The sequence below is a fragment of the Plectropomus leopardus genome, chromosome 1 (assembly GCF_008729295.1).
Source record: "Plectropomus leopardus isolate mb chromosome 1, YSFRI_Pleo_2.0, whole genome shotgun sequence".
NCBI classification, from domain to species: domain Eukaryota; kingdom Metazoa; phylum Chordata; class Actinopteri; order Perciformes; family Serranidae; genus Plectropomus; species Plectropomus leopardus.
This window is the reverse complement of record NC_056463.1, coordinates 39,564,849-39,584,919: the sequence shown is the minus strand read 5'-3', so window position 1 is coordinate 39,584,919 and position 20,071 is coordinate 39,564,849. Positions and strand designations below refer to the sequence as shown.

The following is a 20,071-nucleotide window of genomic DNA, read 5'->3' as shown; positions in this document are numbered from 1 at the left end:
AGGTGCACTGAAAAAGGCTCAAAGGGTTGGAGAAGTCTGGGGACATTGTATTTGTACAAGTAAACCTCTTATAACAGACAGGAATAGAATGAGGAGGAGCACAGTGATTTAGTAATCCACAGTGTAAACTCCACAAATCCTTCTGATGTCTTTTTATTACCATCCCTCAGACAGTAACATCATAGTAGATCCATCAGACATAATGATGCATGATCGTCACAGTTGATCAGATCGGAAAGTAGCCTAAGGCCTGACAAAAAAAAAAAAAAAGAAAATCTCATTCACTTGACTGACAATACACATATCAAATGTTTGTTGTTCAGACCAAAGATGGTCATCATTTTAGGGTTTGATTGCTAATTCACAAAATAACGCACGTCCCTCTGTCCTTGATGGATTTTGTTGTACACTGTAAACACAAACTATTTGTGAAAAAAAAAAAACTGAAAAATGTTGGTGTGCGGGCTGCCTTAAATGTTGAAATAGACTAAATTTAAAAAGATATGTCAAATTCAGTCTACTTTAAACTTTAAGGTGGCCCAGACACTAACTTTTTTTTAGGTTAAACCAAATCTTTTACCTTTGACAGTGGATTTTCTCCAGAAATTGCTGGTTAAGGTGGCAGATACAGTAAAATATACTTAATTGTGGGAAAACCTGTCAGAAAACTTTCTGTAAAACCCTTCACTCGCGTAGAAAACTAGGTTACTGATGTGTCTTTGGATTATAGAGCACATTCACTAACGATTACTGCAAATACATTGCTCAAACTCTGCTGTGATTTTAGGCAAAGTGGTTTGTGGGGCCGCTTTTAGCTTATAATCATTTCAGTAGGTTATGGCAGGCAAATCAACTTGCAGGATATTGAGTTGTGATTCTCAGTTAAAATCTACTTTTAACACATTTTATTATTTCAGATTTCACTGTTCTTATGTAATGCAAAGGGTCAATTGTTTCTTTAAAATACCTCCTAACATAATAAATCACTTCCCTATAATACATCTATGGATTTCCGCTTTAAATTAGCGTTACCTTCCGGTACTACCGCGTTTTCCCTCCGACGGCTGGTGGAACTTTTCTCTTTGTTCCGGTCTCACGGGAGCAAACATGGCGGCAGAAGGAGACGTCGATCTGGACCTGGAAGCCGAGGAAAACTGCACGGGCAAACCGGCAGAGAAGCCTCGGAAACATGACAGCGGAGCCGCTGACCTTGAGAGAGTCACGGACTACGCGGAGGAGAAAGAAATCTCCAGCTCTGACTTAGAAACGGTGAGAGCTGCGGGCTAACGTTAGCCGGAAACATGCGGCCGCTGCTCACTCACAGTCAGCTGTGTCAGTGTCCGCGTGTACATCTGTTACTGTCTCGTGAGCAGCCGTCTAGTTATTGTTTTGCTTGATCTCAATGTGCTAAGATGCTGTTAGCTTTTGTTGGCTAATGGTGTAGTGAATGATTAGCTCAGTGGCTAACAGCCTCAGAGCTAACGCTGTGCAGCTAAAGCTAACGTCACAGTGCACGCTGTCCTTCATCCAACCAGCATGTTAACAGAAAGTTAAGTTCATTTTTGAGGTATTTGTATTTAATTAGGGTTTTTCGCTACATGTGACCGAGCGGAACATATTTGCAGAATCTTAACTAAAAGATTCTTTCTGTTATCACATCTGTGTTTGTTCATTCAGAGCTTTTTGTTTGACACTGAACCATTTGAAGTCATTTGTTCCTTGTAAAGGAGATACTGGTGGAATGAGTTTTTAAGAAGCATCCTGGAAGGAGTGGATTTAGATGCTCAAACTGAAAGATTATCTCTAACATCAGTAGCAGGTGCTGGAAAGACCCTCTTTCCATGTTGAGCTATCAAGACACCTGCTCAGGAAAGCAGAGTCAGCTGTGGGCTTGTTATTGTTGTCACCCTCAGCTGGCAAATAAACAGAGATAGTCTTAGAAGACAAATCAGTCATTAGTTGCTTTGCCATTCAACATTAGATGTCAAATTGATGTTTCATAATTTGCATAACCTAAAAACAATACCCCGGTACAATCACTTCAGATGAGTGGAATATTAACCCTTTGAAACCTGGACTGACTTCATTTTCTTGTGTTACGTTTGGACGCCTTCCATGTTTAAACCTTTGGAACCTGAGCAAACTGGTTTTGATTTCTTTTGAAAACATGGCTAAAAAGGCAGTGAGAAACTTGGCGAGAGATGTCCTGAAAATTGCAAGAAATTAGGATGGCTGTCAAGAAAATGAAGTGAAAATAAGTTTAAAAAAGAATGAAAGATAAAAAAGAGACAGAGAAAAAAAATATTAGAATATTTATGGTTTTTTTTTTTTGGTTTTTTTTTAAAAGTGAATTATATTTACTTTTTTAGCACTTCCTCAAGCTGTTTCTTGTGGGTTTTTTAAAACCATTTTTTGTTTTTTGTTTATTGTGTGTGTGTATTTTCAGGTCATTTTCATGTAACTTTTTATTAATTACTTGCCAATTCTGGGTAATTTTTTGTAAGCAACTGAGCCAGGAAGTTAGGGATTAATTGATTTCTCAGCCCAGCAATTTGTCTTATTCTCTTGTATTATCCAGAAAATTATAGACAGTTTATTAGCAGATGCAAGTGAAATATAAAATATTTTGTATTAAATATGGTGCCATTTTATACATTTATAGTAAACAACAACTTTATGATTATATGTTGATAATACACACATAAATACAGCAGCCTGTTTGTGCTTTATTTAAAAAAAATAGATTAGATTTTCCATTTTAAATACAAATATTTCCTAACCAGTGGTTATTTTACCGTGCAAATATAATTGTTATTTATTCATGGATTTTTTTTGTAAAACAAGGGTTTTGGATAGAGACTTTGATGGTCATCAGATGTTCTCTTTGTCGTGACGTCACAGTGGCTTTCATATTTCAAAGTGGTTAAAAAAGATGAATACATGATAACAATACAAATAATGTGTTTTGCTTTCAGGCCATGTCAGTGATCGGAGACAGGAGGTCACGAGAACAGAAAGCCAAACAAGAGAGGTAAGATTCATGATATCTCTCCATGTGGACAGAAAACGTGTCTATAAGCAGCATCAGCTCCTTTTTCATTAATTTTGGATGGCACATGAATCCAGAGGGGCGTGCTACCGAACAAGTCAGACGGAGTCGGGCTCTTTTTGCATCAGTTGGATTAACAAAGCTTCAGTCAGGGATAACGGGCACAATGACAGAGGTCTTTGTTAACCCCGTCCCTCTCCACCAGGCTCGCTGCAGCTTCACAGAAAAGGGCCTGTTTCATGCCATTTGACGTCTCTAAAGCGCAAAACACATTAATCGTATGCCGCCAAATTCCTTATATATTCCTTTTATATTCTTATGAAGAATATAAAAAATATTACAGAAAAAAATCAACAGGTGCTATAAATAAGGCAACAGATGAATGCTGGCAGAAAATTACTGATTGTGTAAATTCTGAAGTGAATATATTTAAATTGCCATCATGATTAATCCTAAAGTGACAGCTGCACATTCTACAGCTCTGAAACTTTAACCTTGATGGAGCAGATATGAACATTATGCTCAACAACAGTGTGACATAATGAAGGAGTCGTGGACACAACTTCAGAATTTGGGAATAGGAAAGTAAAGTAATTTTTTTGGCACCAGTAGACAAATCAATTTTGTAATTGGTGTTCTATTAGCTGTAATGTACAAATCAGAAACTCTGAGCTGGTCCAGACTTGGTCAGGTCTGCATCATGAGTTACCATAGCGATCTTCAGCCTTTGTAGAATAGAAGACTTTGGCTGTTGGCGTAACATACCTCATTATCTGACTTTGTGGTACTCACCTCAGGTGTTAGCCATTAATCACAGAAAGCAAAGCCACAGTTCACTGTGAGAAAGAACAACAGCATTTCTGCTGAGCGGGTTGAGGTATTTTTCCATGTTTATTAACCCTTAAAGCGTCCTGACATGCAGCCTGTTGTCACTGTGTGTTCTGCTTCCAGAGAAAAGGAGTTGGCCAAAGTCACCATCAAGAAAGAGGATGTGGAACTAATTGTAAGTTTTTCATTAAAATGAGTTTGGGATGTTTTTTTTTCTTATTTTGTTCAGGTGACTTTCAAGTCACACTTCTGTTGTAGGCACACTACATGACCAAAAGTATGAGGACACTGGAACAGTACACCCATATGTGATAATAAAACACGCGCTCAAAACACTGCTGCTGGGTGAGTGGGTCTGGCTCATCCCAGAGGGGCTGGATGAAGTAGTGATCAGGGCTCTTTGCAGACCAGTCAAGTTCTTCCACACCAAACTGTCTTAATGGAGCTGCTTTGTTGCACAGGGGACATGCTGGAACAGGAGAAGGACAAACTGGAAGAACTTGAGGCGGGTTTCCATTGACCCTCAAACTGCGCAAATTGAAATTGTGAATAAAAAAATTTGCCTAATTGAAACAAGTCAATTTCTTAAAAACTCCTATTTATCGCAGAAAGTTTTTTATGCTGGCATGAGGTGGTATTTCAGGCCATTGGAAAAAGCCATATTTCACAAAACTGCAATGGGGACACTTTTTTGACTTTTCTAGGTCACATGATGCTATGGCTGTGTGCTTGTCAGTAGGAACTGGCTCCCTCATGATGCAACAGGAGCTACAAGAGCTGTTACTGCATCACATAACTCTTCAAAAGTTGAGGGGAACATCCATAAGTTTTGAATCCACATTTCCTCTGTGAAATCGTGGACCATCACCTCCCAGAAATGGCTCATATGTGGCCCCTCCCACGTATAAGGGGCTCGCCTTTCCATTATAGCTTCACACCACGCCTACGTGGCCTTGGATTGGAAATAATGACGGCTAGTGTGGTGGCTGCAACAGAAATAAAGCTGCTAATGTTTTGAACTTTCATCGCCATGGTTAATGGGATGCTATCACCAGAGGTGAAGTCGCAGAACATCACTTCAAGGAAATGAGTCATCTCACAATTCTGTTTTATCAACATTTAAAAAATAAAGCTTAAGTTATGCGCAAATCTGTAATGGAAACCTGCCTACAGGTGTAATATATTACTGATGTTGGAGAAGATTTGAGAAACCTTGCCCAGTTTTAGACGAGTTTTAACGACAGTCAGTGACCAGGTTATACCAGGCCCCGAAATAAACCGCTCTGTTCATCTCACTTAATTTTAATTGCAGCTGATTGTATCTAGGGGATTAAAAAAGCAACTGAATTATTATTCTAGTAGGCTACCAAAAGTTTAAGTTGCATTTTATTAATCACTCATGTCATTTAAAAAAAACTAAAAAAAAAAAACCTGGAGTTTTGGTCATGGTACAGTATTGCCACTCAAAAATATTGTGATATAATGCTGTATCACATTTTTCTCCTGGTGTGCAGTGTCTCTTTGGCCTAAATTGAGTCAATTTGTAAAGTCATTATCATTATTAATATCTTGGTGTGGCTAATGTTTTGTATTGTAAACTGTCTAAAATGGTGGCAATACGGGTGTTAATATGGTGTCAAAAGGGGGGAAAAAACTAGTAGCCTGTGTATATGTCTAAAGCTGTGGGAGTGGGACTGCAGGGGGTCTCCGGCTCTGCAGGTCCATATTGAAAGATGTCCATGTTGATGTATTGGAGGGAAGGGGCCCAAAAATGAAACAGTCAGGGTGTACACACACTGTATAATGATGTACAGCAAGACTTTTATACAGGGCTATTTTGAATGTAGTGGCATCCCACTTCTGGATTGACAGCAATGGTTACGTTTGAGTTTCTAACATAGTGAAGTTGAACTCCATTTTTTTAACCACTTTAAGATGTTGCCTGGTGCCTTTGTTTCAGTTATTATTTGATTCTCTAACAGCATGTTTGGTTCTTCCTGTGTCGTTGTGCAGATGTCAGAGATGGAGATTTCGAGGGCCGTGGCAGAGCGCAGTCTGAGGGAACACATGGGGAACGTGGTGGAGGCTCTTGTGACTCTGACCAACTGAACAATCAGCATTTACACCATAGACTGCTTTAAGTGATGTTTTTTTTTTTACCAGAGCTCACGACAATGAGGCTGAACTGAAGTCAGTGGTGAAACTGCCGTGGTGTGATCTTTACCCTGAATCTTTTTTATTTTAAAATAAAAGTTGACCTGCCTCCTTTTGTGTTTGTGACTTATGCTTTAATACTTGTTGTACTCTCAGTGGAAATTAAAAAAAAATGTTGGAAATACAAGTTTTATTCAACACAAACAAACCATGTTACAATAGCTGTACTTTCACAAAAGGGGATGCGGGAAATCAACATACTAAACGTTGCAAGCTGATTTGTACAAAATTCTAACCCAATGCTTTAAAAAGAAAAGGTGACCTTACTAATATTTTCCCTGCATCTCCCCAAAAACACAGCATTCCTCATACTGTAAGAAGTGTACGCTATATTCCATTTTTACAGCCAAGATCCCACGTTAGAGTGACATCCTGCATATTGACAAAATAAAACCCAGCTGCAGCTGGGGTTTAAGGAGCCAACATTAAATGAAGGGTTGTTTTTTCTTTTAATGATGGCGCACCTTGGAATCAGTCTGTATTTGCTGCTCTCCCTACACAAGATCAGGTCCAGGAAAGACTGAGCAGCATGCAGCTGGCTCTCTGAGCAGTCTCTGAAGCTGCAGTGTGGCCCAGTGAAGTCCGTTCTACACATCTTAAGTCTTCCTCTTCTTCACTGTGGGCCGGTCAAACACGTCCCTCACGCCCGCCGCCTTCTGCTTGAAGAACTTGCTGTTCTGAGCGCTCTCCTGGGCCCAGGCCGAGTCGAACGACGTGGTGTCCTGGTCCACCAGGTGGGTATACTTGGTGCGCCCAGACCGGCCAAAGTTTTTGACCTTATAAGTAAAAACAACCCACGACACGTCAAAACACAGAACGTAATGACTAAACCTTTACCAAAGGAAATTACATATCTGGTTGGAAATGCCCCCTAAGTAGTATTAAAGTATGGACTATGTAAGGTGAATCCAACTTCTCGGGTTAAAATACTTTACTCAAAATTCAATATATTTTTAAAGCCTTAACTGAACATGAAATTAAGCTTAGAATGCATAAATACATGCATCTAGTTTCTTGTACAAAAAAAAAAATGTTTTCCCATTTTTTAAAAGAATTAAACTATTTAAGGGGGAAAATCAAGACTTTAAAGAGGATTACTGGAAGAATACAAAAGGCTTTGATGAGTTGAAAATATTTGAAATGGACAGGAAGTTAGATTACTTCATCCTTCTATTCATTTTTCCCAGTAAAGGGTACACAGATGTGGAAACATTCGCAGCAAACTCCAAGTGCCACACATTTTCTCACCATCTGAATTAGATAAGATGTAAAGATTATATATATCATAATATATCATTAATTGATCACAGGTGAATAATTTAGCTCCGATACTATTCTGTTGAACAGTGTAGGCTGCAACATGCAGTGTGACACAGATGTAACATAAACGGCTGACCTGCATGACTTTGGGTAAGATGGTTTTGTTGAAGTGATCCTCCAGAGTTGGTGCGCTGAAATCTCTCTTGTACACGTCCTCCTCCTCATCCTGCGACACAAAACATGTTAACTGTACTGCAGTTACAGAAGACCTTCACTGTGCAATAACGGTCTCAGAAAGTATTGCGGTATCGCAGTATTACAGAATCATTGGCTTCTTAGTACAATGGACCTTGAAGGAATGAAAACCGAAACTTGAAACCATTTTAAAGTATGTGTAAAAAGTCTCTTTTGAACTTAACTAAAACAAATGTGAAATTCTCCATCCAGTTGCATTTTTTTCAATACCACTGACAAGCAAATGTATAATAATTATCAATATTCATACCATGTTAGGCCTGGGCAGTTTTACATTATTGCAGTATACCAAGTTTTTTTGAATTCCCTAAAGTATTTTTTACAATACCGTCATAAATACAGGCTCATTGGGTCTCATTCATGAAACATAAGTAAATCTGAGCAGATGTACACATAAATCACCTTGGTACTAAAAACCAACACCAGATTTGTGAATGCCACATGTGTAGTTCATAAATGCCTATCAATTGTTAATTGACGGCGCAGTCCTGCTAGTCATCAATTTGCATACATCCCCGCCCATGAACAGCGACGCAAGGAGGTGGAAATCACTGTGGATGGCCTCCTGTCAGCCTGCCAATAAACCGTGGACTGAGAAACAGAGAAAACTTTTCAGATGCGGAGATTTAAGTTATTTTGGGCAAAGTGGAGTCGATAAAGATTTTTTTCCTTATGTTAGTAGCCTATTAGCGTGACAGTAATCATTTTAATGATTATTTATTTAAAATGTATATACTTTCGACATATATTATAGATTATAATATTGTCTTTATGGACTGACTGATTGACAGATACCATCTCCAGTGTCAGCAGTGGACAGCAGCTCCCTCTCCTCCTCGCCCTGCGGGCAGGGGGAGAAGCAGAGGGAGCAGCCAGGCTCCGTGCTGGCCTCTCTGTCCTTCCTCTTGGCCGGAGCAGGAAGCTTATCTGGCGGGGAAATGCAGTGTGGAGCATCGTTGTTTCACCGAGCTGCTCTATTGTCAGCTGCAGATGCGCTCATTTGCACAGCCACACAACCGCTGTGACCCGGTGGGATTGTGCTTGGTTGGGTTCTGGTTCAGTATTCTAGGTTATGTGATAATCTCACCAATCATTATACACAGTGACAGCCATCACTACACAAGTACTCAAGCATTCAGAGGCAGCTATAGATTTTGTTAGTACCAACAAAAAGATTGCAGCTGCTAACATATTGATGAATGCCAGAATACACGGAAATTTCCTTCTGCCAAACCTTTACACACATATTCATTCCGCTCACGTTGCACAGCACGCACCACCAGAGCTCAGCCTGCGGTCTCTGCTGGTAGAACAGGCAGCTGAGCTGAAAGACACAGTAACTATTCCGCTCTGTGTGGACTCACCATGAAGAAGGCTCCTCGGTGGTAGTACTTCTGGAGGAACTTGTATTTGCCTTTGCTGGCTTTGTTGGTGACTTGTTTGCCGCTGTTTCTGAGCTCAGCCCGACGCTCCTCTTCTGTCAGGTTGTGGAATCTCTCGATTTCAGCCTTTTCCTTCTCCATGCTGGAGACAAAACACAGCTCCGTTAGTCCTAATTATGTCAAGTTCATTTCATCATGAGGTTGAGTCATTTAAGGAAATAATATCTGTGTTTACTCACACTTCTCTGGCCTCTCTGTCCCTCTTGATGCGTTTCAGCTCTCTGACTTTCCAGGCTTCGTATTCCTCCTCCTCGTTCTCTCCATCGGTGTCCAAAGCTTCAAGAGCTGCCAATGTGCGCCGGTTCTCCTCAAACTCCTTTTTAGCCTCCTCCTCCACTATCTTGAGGGTGTAGCGCCGTCGCTCCTCTGCCTGCCTCTTGGCCTCGGCCTCCAGCTCTCTCTGCCTCTGCTCCTCTGCTTCACGCTCCGCCACAGTGACTCTGTCCTTTCTGTGGTGGGTACACACACACACACACACAAATAAGTCAATCGCTTTAATCAGTAAACTCACATTTGTGTTTTTACTTCAAATTTGCATCTTCTTGTAAAATGTTCAATTATTTTTCATGTCACACTCAGCAGCAGCTGAATTGATCCAATGGAAGATGATCAGTTTGCAAAAATGTTTCATCTTCAGGGTGTGACATGTGTGCTGCAGCATTTTTTCTCTGCACGCAGCTTCACAGCTCTCAACTACAAAAAAAACTACACAGAACTGTGTTAAAATACAAGTACAATCTGTTTTAAAAGGATTCAAATGAATAGCTATGACATTTGAAAGATTGATTGATTGTAGATTGATTTAAGACATCTGAACAAACAATTCAGGTGATTAAACGGCTATAAACAACGAATAAAGCTGTTTCACATTACAGTTCAGTAATCTCTGACACATTCTGACATCTCAGGGACGGGCTGCTCGCCCTCAACATGCTCACCCGTTTCCCACATGAGTTAATGTGTGTTTACCTTTTTCTGATCCAGACGTTCAGGAGGTTTGTTACCGTGAGCCTAATTATTAATAGAGGTCTCTTCCTCTCCCAAACAAACAGACCAGAGGATTTGAACTGATCGAAAACTGAATAAAGCAGTGTCAGCTTAAAAATCCCTGTGTTTCGGACGCACTTTGGCATGTTGCTGCAGGCGACTTGTCCAACTTGTCTAATGTGAAGTCGCCTTATTTCTCTGATAACTTAACATTCAGACATTTAGGAGGTTTTCACCAGTGGCCAAATTATCCACAGAGGTGGCCTCCTCTCCAATACTAACAGACTTGCTGATTTAATCCGCTAGAGACACTGAGTAAAGCAGTTTCACGTCACAAACAGTGTAACTGCAGCGCTGCTCATTGCAGTTTGGCTTCTTACGATGGTGGCCGCCACGAAAACGCGAAATGGCCACATCTGGAGCCAGTGTTTGGGGCTTTGTGGGCTACTGTAGAAACATGGCAGTGCAACACGTAAACATTATAAACATCTATGCTAATAAGAATACAATGATTCTTATTTTCAGGTGATTATACGCTTAGGAAAACATACTTGTTTTATTATATTCCATTTCTGCCAATATATCCCCCTAAATCCAACCTTTAACACTGAAGGGTAAAGTGTTCCTTTATGTGTCCAGGGAATTCTGTTTCTTCTTAAGCTAAATGAAATTTAAAACCCTCTTGGATCATCTGGAAAATGCGTAGTCACAAAACTGAAAACAGCTATTTTGAAAAGCTGAATCATGGAAAGTTGCCTTTTTTTGGGGGGGGGGGGGGGGGGGCTAAGCCATTGACAACGTTGAGAGCCACTACGTTAAAGTTGGGAGGTAAGGTTAATACTTGCGAATGAAGACAGGTTTGAGCCGGGGCTCTGCTTCATCCTCGCTGTCTGTGTATTCTTCATATTCAGACTCCGACTCCGACTCCTCCCCTGACTTCCCTTCCTCCTCCACCTCCATCACCTCCATCTCCTCATTCTTTCTTTCGGTGGCTCGCTGCCTCATCATCGCTCGTCTCCTCTCAATTTCCTGCAAAGAATGAAAAAGTTTGCCTTAAAAAATTCTCTTAATATAACTTGAATGAAAAAAAGGAAACTTGCAGAAATTCCTCAGTGACTGGGACAAGCCCACTCACAACATTCAGTTCAAATTTCACAGCTCAGATAGTAACCTCATCATCCACTTCTTCCTCTTCCTCCTCTTCTTCCTCACTACTCTCTTCACGCTCTGGGTGCCACGTGCCTTCATCAGAGTCCTCGCTGCTCTCAGCCACAACTTCAGGCTCTGCAATCTGTCTGTGTCTTGCAAGCCTGAAAATGAGAAAACAGGTGGCAATGGGTTTAAATCAACATTTTGGCACCACAGCATTTAATAACGACTAAGATCAAATGATGCCGTACCTCTCCTCCACGTCTTCAGAGACACGGTTGAGCAAACGTTTGAGACGTGGGTCAGAGACCTCCTCTTCCTCCATCTCTACCTCCGCCTCCATTTCCTTTCCCTTCTTTACAAACTGGAAGTCCTCCTCTTCCTCATCCGACGACTCCATTGGTGCGTAGTCTGGACGTTTCCCCGACACATACCTCTTTACCTTCACTTTCTCCATGGAGAGCTCACCTGGGAGATGCACACATAATGATGAGCTTAGTCGACTATGATGCTGAAGGTGGAGATGTTTGCTTTTATCTAAACTTTATGATCATACTTTAATTAGCAGTAACTTTAACAGCTCAACAAAAAATACCAACTTTGTCAAGTTTATGAAGTATTCTGTTGAGATTGAGACAGAAAGGTAATAAGTTATCACAATTCACCTTGGGTTTTTCCCTACTTGGATTGCACTGAATTTGTTTTTTAAGATGATGCTAAGACTAGTCAACTGAAAAAAACAAAAACAAACAAAAAAAAGTTTAGGTCTCCAAATGTGTGGATTTACAGTCTTTATCCATTTTATTCATTATAATTATCTTTGGATTTTGAAAGGTTTATTCTTTAAAACAAGCAATACAGTAAGGTCACCTTGTGCTGTAGGAAAGTAAGTTGGGAAAAAATTGATTAATTGGTTGCAAACAGAAACAACTATTTGATGCAGCCCTAAAAACTTAATATTGATCTGCCCCCTACCAGCTGATATGTCTTGTTAAGAGTCATTTTACAGATTTGTTTAAACCCAGAAGTCACACTGACCTACATTCACAAGAACACAACTTTACTTTGTGTTTATATTGGAGTTGTAACGCTATGAGATTTTCACGGTATGATAACTGCCTTAAAAGAAAATCTGGATTTTTTTAAAGTATTTAAAATAAGGTGAGATTGTCTTTAATTTTTTTGTTTGTTTTTAATATCGTAGATGAGCAAATGTACAAGTTATGGTAATCGTCAACTTTCAGATCCCGTTATACCTTGAAACTGGTATACTGCTGCAACTCTAGTTGTTGTCTTAGTAACATGTATATTAATCAATCAGTCTTAACACACAGCAGAAGTATCTGTTTCAAATACTTAAGTAAAAGTACAAATACTACACTGCACTATATGTTACAATTAAAAGTCCTGCACTGACTATGTTAGGTAAGTAAAGTATGTTCGTAAAATAAATAGATTTTAGATAGAACACAGTGGAGCACCTTAGTGTATCACAAATATTGAAAATCAACACATCTGAAGATACACAGTGTTCACTAGACAGTAAAGAGATATAACACTTATCTGAAAAATAACTAACACTGAAAGGATAATGTAGTGCAGTAAGATGTAGTGGAGTAGTGCAGTAAGATGTAGTGGAGTACAAGTATGACATAGCATAACATGGAAATACTTAAGTAAAGAGCAAGTACCTTTAATATGTTCTTTAGTTAATGCTCTTAGTGACATCCCACCACTTCCCATGCTTATCAAGTCACTGCTGCAACACTTTCCTGTTATCCCACATCCTCACATTCTATTGCTGACTTTCAGTCAGTCAATCATTTAACTTTATGGTCACTCTTGAGGCTGAAGTTAGTATTCCTTACTGGATCCTGTGGAGGAGTACTTTGCTCCTGTGTACTTCACTATATAGCCAAAAGTATGTGGACACCTAAACATTGGACCCATATGTGAGTTGAACATCTCATTCAGAATTATTTGTTATTTATATAAACTTGCCAATTTCGTCGTAGTTATGTTAGCAACGTTAGCTATTTTTTAAAGTAGCTATCATAAAGCAGTGACTAATTTCTTTTAATTATTTCAGACCGACTATTGTTGTAGTGTGGTGTAAACAGTGAGGTTCCGTTAAGCTAGCTGGCTAACTTAGCACGCCGCTAGCTGCCTGCTAGCTAACCGCTAACATGTTACCTTTCTCGTTCCGGACCGGCACGGCTCCGGCCGTGGACTGGATCGGAGGGAGCTTCATGTTGAGGGCTTCACGACTAGACATGACTGCCTGGTCGATCGTATCAACGGAATAGAATTTAAAATGAGTATTTCACTCAGTCAAAATGCGCTCGTCGTTGCGTCTGTGAAACGGAAGTTGACTTGCTGAAGCTCGAGCAGACAGGAAGAGGACTTTTTTTTTTTTTTTTTTAACAAAAGGATAGTGTACATAATTTCGGGTGCAATCGTACTATCAAAGTCTTTGGGATATGACATGTAAAATTAATATATATTACGTGTCATGTATATATATATATATATATATATATATATATATATATATATATATATATATATATATATATATATATATATATATATATATATATATATATATATATATATATATATATATATATACATACACACAACCCCAACGTAACCCCACGATCTCTACAAAGTATATGAAAAGTTGAGCAGTGGATTAACAAATCACCCAATTAACGCTCATGTGTGACATCACCGACTCAGCAAAGGTTCAAACCCACACAGGGATTAAAGCTGCAACTTCTGTTATAACTGAAGATGCTTCTTGGATGAGGGGCAAAACTTGCCTACCATACAACACCTAGAATTACCATGACCTGAATGACTGAGATCTTCACCATCATAAGACCTCAGTACATTTTAAATTCACAATAACTATGTTTTTTTTGCCTGTCGGAGCCAATTCACGGTGGAAATATTTATAGGAAAGGACATACGCCAAGTTGTGCAGTGGACTGAAGAGGGACTAGAAAATGTGTCCCTTCCTAGGTCATTACTAAGGTTCGACCTACTTGCTGGAGTTCAGTTAATATGGAACAGTCGCAAAAAGCTTTTTATTTTGAGAGGTAATTGCCCCAGAACATGAATACATTTTGATTATACATTTTTATTTTGTTGGTAATAACGTTCATTGTATTTAATTCATTTATTATATAGCATATATGATTTGTTTGTTTATGATTTAGATGTAAAATCACAATATTACACTTCCACATTTAAGCACATCAAGGACGTGCTTAAATGTCATTTGACATTTGTAATATCTAAGGTTTTAGGACATAGAGGATGTTTCTAGGATTTTAGGAGGGTTTTAGGACATTTCTAGGGTTTTAGGAGATTTCTAGGACTTTAGGTAATTTCTAGGGTTTTAGGAGAGTGCTAGGATTTTAGGACATTTCTAGGGTTTAGGACATTTCTGGCACCCATGTATATTAAAAGTACAAAAACAATTCTCAGTGTGAATCACTTTTTTTTGTTAATTAGAAAATGGTTGGGGGGGGGGGGGCAGATTTGGCCAAGGGCTCCTTTAGCTGATAATTACTACCACCAATAAACACTAATGGAATAAAGTAACTGATATCACTCAAATTGTCAACATACCCTGAATTTAACTAGACAATCAAAAAATGAAAACATAATTTGAAGACCACACATATTTATATGAAATATGATTTATTTCATTTATTTACAAATGAAAGTGTATTTGATTTGTAATCTGAATGGCCTGTTCTCAGCTGTTGTGTTGTTAGAGCTGGACTCCTCTCTGTCTGAACAGTTCCTCCAGCTTCTCTTCCAGAGCCGAGTTGGTTCCTTTCAGGCCTCTAACTACCTCAGAGGCCCACACAAAATACTCATGCACCCGCTCGGCTGTCCAACCTGCCAAAACACACACACACACACAGGGAGGACGTGGTGACTAAATGCAGCTTTTGTCAAGAATTAGTACCTGTGTATTTCCATTCGGTGAGTCAGCACTTCCACAGTACAGTATACAGTATATGAGCAGTGGCTGTCCCCCCCCCCCCCCCCCCCCCCCCCCCCCCCCCCCCCCCCCCCCCCCCCCCCCCCCGAGAAAGGTGCTGACCAGCAGGGGTGCAGCGGTTCAGATCCCGCAGGTTGTATAGTTTATCAGCCAGTTTGACCAGTTTGGCTTGGTGGCTGCAGTGAGGCGCATGTTCCACCTGCAGACGCTTCCTCTCCTGTTTGGGCAGACTCTTATCATCCGTCACCTCCTGAACGATGCGAGCCACGACCGGTCCAAACTTGGCTTCAAGTTCTGCAGGAGAGGTGTCCGTGTCCTCCACTGTGTCATGAAGCAGAGCAGCCTACAGGAGGACAACACACAGACTCTGAATACAACAAACACTGCAACTGATTGGGACTGATAACAACTGATAACGTACTTGCAAAACCTCGATTTCTGTGACGCCTCCTTCATGGCTGAGGATTCTCGCTACTCCTTAAAAGTACACACACACACACACACACACACACACACACACACACACACACACACACACACACAGCTGTAAGTTAGAGCTAGAGGAAAGTCAACAAGAGGTGCTGCTGCACACTAATATCAGGAGTACATACTGAGTGCTGAGCATTTAACAAAGTGATTAATACAACAAGGACAGCCTCTGTCATTTTATACTCATAGTAAACTCAGCTGGCTATTAACCCTTTAACATCTGGATCAACATCAGTTTTCTTGTGCTGCGTTAAGACGCCTTTCACATGCATTTAAGCTTCTGAAGCTTTAGAAAATTGGTTTGATTTCCTTTGAGAACATGGAAAAAAGGCAATAAGCAACTTGGCAAGAAAAGCCCAGCACATTGCAAAAAAACCCCGAAAACCCTCCCCAAAAAACAAACAAACCACACCAAAACAAAACAAACAATAAAACAACCAAAAAAACCCCAAATACTTTAAGGGACAGGGAAATGGCCGGAAAATGAAATACTATCAAAAACGTTTTTATCTTTTTTCTTTCTTTTTTGTGCTTATTTTCGGCTAACTTTTAACTTTCCCAGTTTCTTGATAATTTTGGGGCAATTCTTGTACAGTTAAGATTAAGGTCCTTCTTCCCAAGTTATTGAAAGAAATACAGTTAATTTGCTCAGGTTTCAAAGGGAAAACTGCAAGGTTTGAAAATATCTTAATTTTGTATTTCATTCATTTATTTTATGGCATATATGATTTATTTATATATTCAGATGTTCAACATTTTATAAATATAATTTATATAAAATTGGTTACAGGGGTGCCAAAAGCACCGGACGAAGAGAGGGAGGAGAGCTGGCATCGAGGCGAGGCTGGCCTGACTTGGACTGAGAGCTGTTCCTCCACCAAGCCTTCTTCTAGCTAATATCTGGTCGCAGGAGAATAAAATGGATGAGATGTGATTGAGGCTCAATAAACCCTTATGTATTGTTCACGCTGGACACAATGCAAAGTTTACATGCAAAGTCAATGCAATGACGCAAATGGATGTGAATTCATGCCCAGCAGGGCGATGGTTGGACGGGTGTGTGTAAAGGGTATTTTGCATCTTCGCATCCATCGCACAAGTTGAAATTTTTCAACTCGAGAGAGAATTGTGTATGACACTGTGTTGACAGCCTATCTGCCTTAAGATCACAATGCTCCAAAATACTACAGCAGCCATATATGCGTGAGTAAGGTAATGTAATGTTTTTATCACTTTCTTACTTCTAACTTGGGTGCAATTACACTTGCTTAATAATGGATTAATGTACACTGTCCCCTCTTAAATAGATTAAAAATAACAAATCACCCAATTAACGCTCATGTGTGACATCACCGACTCAGCAAAGGTTCAAACCCACACGAGGGATTAAAGCTGCAACTTCTGTTATAACTGAAGATGCTTCTTGGATGAGGGGCAAAACTTGCCTACCATACAACACCTAGAATTACCATGACCTGAATGACTGAGATCTTCACCATCATAAGACCTCAGTACATTTTGAATTCACAATAACTATGTTTTTTGCCTGTCGGAGCCAATTGACGGTGGAAATATTTATAGGAAAGGACATACGCCAAATTCTTAAAAGCAGAGCACCGTGCCCTGAGGGGACAAGGCCTACAAATCACAGACTTTGTAGTGTAACAATTAGAAAAACCAGTTAGAAAGCCATCCTGTAATCCCTTGTTGTTGGTCCAAAACAGTTTTGTGCAAAGGCTTTTGAAGGGACTGGATTTGTCTTTGGAGGACCTCATTTTGCTTCATCTTTACCTCCAGATTAATGTGTAAGCACACATTATGGATGTTTTCAAGGTTTTCAAATTTGTGCTGAATGTTTTTCTGCTATTGGACTTCTTGTTCCATGGCCATGTTTTGTTGTCTCAAAGACCTGTTCTCCTGGTTCATTACGTCATGCTGGTCTTTTAAATCTTTGAATTCCTGCTGAACAATGTTTAGCTCCTGATCTTTCTCTACATGAGCTTTATCCTTCTGTGTCATGGTGTCTTCAGTAGTAAGTAGCCTTGTTTTCACTTCATGAAGTTCTTTTTCCAGAGTCTGATTGTCTTTGCTCATGGACTCGTTTTCCCTCTTCAGTGTCCAAATTTGGTGATCAACTTCCTGAACTTCACGTTGCAGGTAATCAAATTGTTGTCTTAAGGGCCTCTTCTTCATCAGACAACTTTTTCATCGCTTCTGCCAGTTCTTGTTTTAGGACTGCCTGTTGTCGATGCAAAGACTCATTTTCTTCTTTGGTCACATTATAGATGTTTTAAAGGTTTTCCCATTCATGCTGTATATTTTTCTGCCTCTGGACTTCTTCTTCAACGGTCTCGTACTGTTGTATTACAAATCTGTTTTCCTGGCCCATTATGTTATACTTCTCTTCCAAGTCTTTGTATTCCTGCTGAAAATTCTTTAGCCTCTGATATTGTTTTTGAAGAGCCTCATCCTTTTGTATAATGACGTCTTCAGTATTAAGTAGCCTTTTCTTGGCTTCCTGAAGTTCATTTTTCAAGGTCTTCATGTATTTGCTTATGGTGTAATTTTCCTGCGTCAATGTGTGATTTTGGTTCTCAAGATTCTTAACTTCTTGTTGCAGGTCATCAAATTGCTGTCTCATGGCCTGCTCTTCATCACACAGCCTTTTCTTGACCTCCGTTAGTTCTTGATTTATGATCACCTGTTGTCGGTGCAAAGACTCATTTTCTTCTTTGGTCACAATGTGTTTTCAAGGTTGTCCAATGCGTGCTGAATGTTTTTCTGCTTCTGGACTTCTTGTTCCAGTACCACGTTTCGCTGTCTCATAGATCTGTTCTCCTGGCTCATTAAATTATACTTGACTTCTAAATCTTTGTATTCCTGCTGAAACCTCTTAAGCTCCTGATCTTGTTCTTGAAGAGTCTTATACTTTTTCATCAAGATGTGTACAGTATTAAACAGCCTTTCCTGAACTTCCTGAAGTTCTAGTTCCAGGGACTATCTCTGTGTCCTTATGGATTCATGTTCTTGCACTAATGTGCAACTCTGGTGCTCAACTTTCTGATTTTGTTGTTGCAGGTTCTCAAGTTGTTGTCTCATGGCCCTCTTCATCACACAGCTTTCTCATGGACTTTTCTTCATCGCACAACTTTTCCTTGACTTGCTGAAGTTCATGTTCCAGAGCCTTGTTTTGTTGATGCAGGGACTCAATACCTTCCAGTGCATTAAAGATGCATTGAAAGACTTGTATACTTTTTATGCATGTCTTTAGTTCTTTTATCATAGCCTCATAACTAAGTTCTTGCTGTTTGTTTGGTTATTTTACTTACTTTCCTGCTTCAATGTGTAACTATTATGCTCAGCTTCTTGTGGCACGTGGTTAACATGTGGTCTCATGTCTACTTTTTCATTTCTCAGCTGTTTGTTCATTTCCAGATTGTTCTGTTGTGAGGTACTAGCTTTTTGTGTCAGACAGTGGCTTTGTTGTTCCTCTACATTGTGTTGTCTCAGACGTATTTGTAGCTGCACTATTTCTTTTTGCAGAGTAGTGCTTTGCTGCTCTAAGACCCCTCTCTCTGCCTTGTTTTTCAGGGTCAGCTCTTTGATCTCTTAGTGCAAAGTTTTATTCTCACTATCCAAGTCTTTGTTCTGTTTCAAAACATCCCCCAATTCGTTAGACTGTCCCTCAACCTCTGCAGCAGGCATCTCACATTGTATTTGAAGGTCCTGTTTTCTTTTATTTCTTGAGCACTGGTACTTCTTTCAAGGCCCTCATATTTTTCATTTAGCTCCATATGAATGAAAAGGATTCTTCTCTCCCTGTCAGTCTGACAGCTGATCAGTTGTGCAGCACGTCATCTGTTACCGACGTCGCTTCGGACAGACGCTGTGGGACCGAGGATTTCCCAATTCACAGCTCCCTCTCCTCTCTCCTCTCTCCTCGCGTCTCCTCCTCCTCTTCTGTGTGAGGGACTAAGACGCGAAGAGCCGAGCCGAGAGGAGGAGGCTTGGAGCTGGGTTATCGGGTTAGAAAGGACCCGGAGATTCCCTCATCGCAGAGTTTCTGGAATACCCACAGACTGTCTATGGGAGTACACAATACCCCCCACCACCCTCCCGGAGGTATCACAACAAAAGCAGTCCTACCGACGGGGTGGTTGATGTACGGCGTTCCCTCCGGGTCTTTACGTCGCTGGTTACGATGTTTCTCTGCGGCAAAATTGACCGTCTCTAACAGTAAAACTGCGTCTGAATTCATGGTGGAAAAAATAAACAATGACAGAGGAACAGCGTCACGTTAGCTGAACTTCAGCGTCGCTCCTCTACGGCGTAGCAGTCCGTCTCCTCTGGTGTCCGGGGGGAAACTGCAGAAAAAGA

The 20,071-nt window shown here is 40.2% G+C and overlaps 3 protein-coding genes across 3 annotated transcripts; 1 reads left to right on the top strand and 2 right to left on the bottom strand.

Annotated features, from left to right (window-relative positions):
* The first annotated feature begins 1,070 nt into the window (after window positions 1-1,070).
* hypk (huntingtin interacting protein K) lies at window positions 1,071-6,140 on the top strand. The gene is made up of 4 exons (XM_042485100.1): window positions 1,071-1,269; window positions 2,976-3,031; window positions 4,001-4,052; window positions 5,891-6,140. The coding sequence occupies exons 1-4, from the start codon at window positions 1,108-1,110 to the stop codon at window positions 5,984-5,986; spliced, it is 366 nt and encodes a 121-aa protein (XP_042341034.1). The 5' UTR covers window positions 1,071-1,107; the 3' UTR covers window positions 5,987-6,140.
* A 66-nt stretch (window positions 6,141-6,206) lies between these two features.
* mfap1 (microfibril associated protein 1) lies at window positions 6,207-13,560 on the bottom strand. The gene is made up of 8 exons (XM_042485087.1): window positions 13,378-13,560; window positions 11,436-11,652; window positions 11,207-11,345; window positions 10,877-11,064; window positions 9,228-9,497; window positions 8,971-9,130; window positions 7,488-7,577; window positions 6,207-6,867 (listed from the first exon to the last, which is right to left on the bottom strand). Exons 1-8 carry the CDS (start codon window positions 13,457-13,459, stop codon window positions 6,688-6,690), a joined length of 1,326 nt encoding a protein of 441 aa, XP_042341021.1. The 5' UTR covers window positions 13,460-13,560; the 3' UTR covers window positions 6,207-6,687.
* A 1,318-nt stretch (window positions 13,561-14,878) lies between these two features.
* Window positions 14,879-20,061, bottom strand: hddc3 (HD domain containing 3). Its single transcript, XM_042485082.1, has 4 exons — window positions 19,841-20,061; window positions 15,627-15,682; window positions 15,308-15,548; window positions 14,879-15,099 (listed from the first exon to the last, which is right to left on the bottom strand). Exons 1-4 carry the CDS (start codon window positions 19,950-19,952, stop codon window positions 14,969-14,971), a joined length of 540 nt encoding a protein of 179 aa, XP_042341016.1. The 5' UTR covers window positions 19,953-20,061; the 3' UTR covers window positions 14,879-14,968.
* Between the last annotated feature and the right edge of the window lie 10 nt (window positions 20,062-20,071).

Coding starts and splice junctions, on each gene's coding strand:
- hypk (XM_042485100.1), top strand. CDS start 1,108: ATGGCGGCAGAAGGAGACGTCGATCTGGACCTGGAAGCCGAGGAAAAC. Junction 3,032..4,000: donor CAGAAAGCCAAACAAGAGAG/GTAAGATTCATG, acceptor TTCTGCTTCCAG/AGAAAAGGAGTTGGCCAAAG. Junction 4,053..5,890: donor AAGAGGATGTGGAACTAATT/GTAAGTTTTTCA, acceptor GTCGTTGTGCAG/ATGTCAGAGATGGAGATTTC.
- mfap1 (XM_042485087.1), bottom strand. CDS start 13,459: ATGTCTAGTCGTGAAGCCCTCAACATGAAGCTCCCTCCGATCCAGTCC. Junction 9,498..10,876: donor AAACCTGTCTTCATTCGCAA/GTATTAACCTTA, acceptor TACCCACCACAG/AAAGGACAGAGTCACTGTGG. Junction 9,131..9,227: donor GACAGAGAGGCCAGAGAAGT/GTGAGTAAACAC, acceptor TTTTGTCTCCAG/CATGGAGAAGGAAAAGGCTG.
- hddc3 (XM_042485082.1), bottom strand. CDS start 19,952: ATGAATTCAGACGCAGTTTTACTGTTAGAGACGGTCAATTTTGCCGCA. Junction 15,683..19,840: donor GTACATCAACCACCCCGTCG/GTAGGACTGCTT, acceptor TGTACTTTTAAG/GAGTAGCGAGAATCCTCAGC. Junction 15,100..15,307: donor GAACCGCTGCACCCCTGCTG/GTCAGCACCTTT, acceptor GTGTTTTGGCAG/GTTGGACAGCCGAGCGGGTG.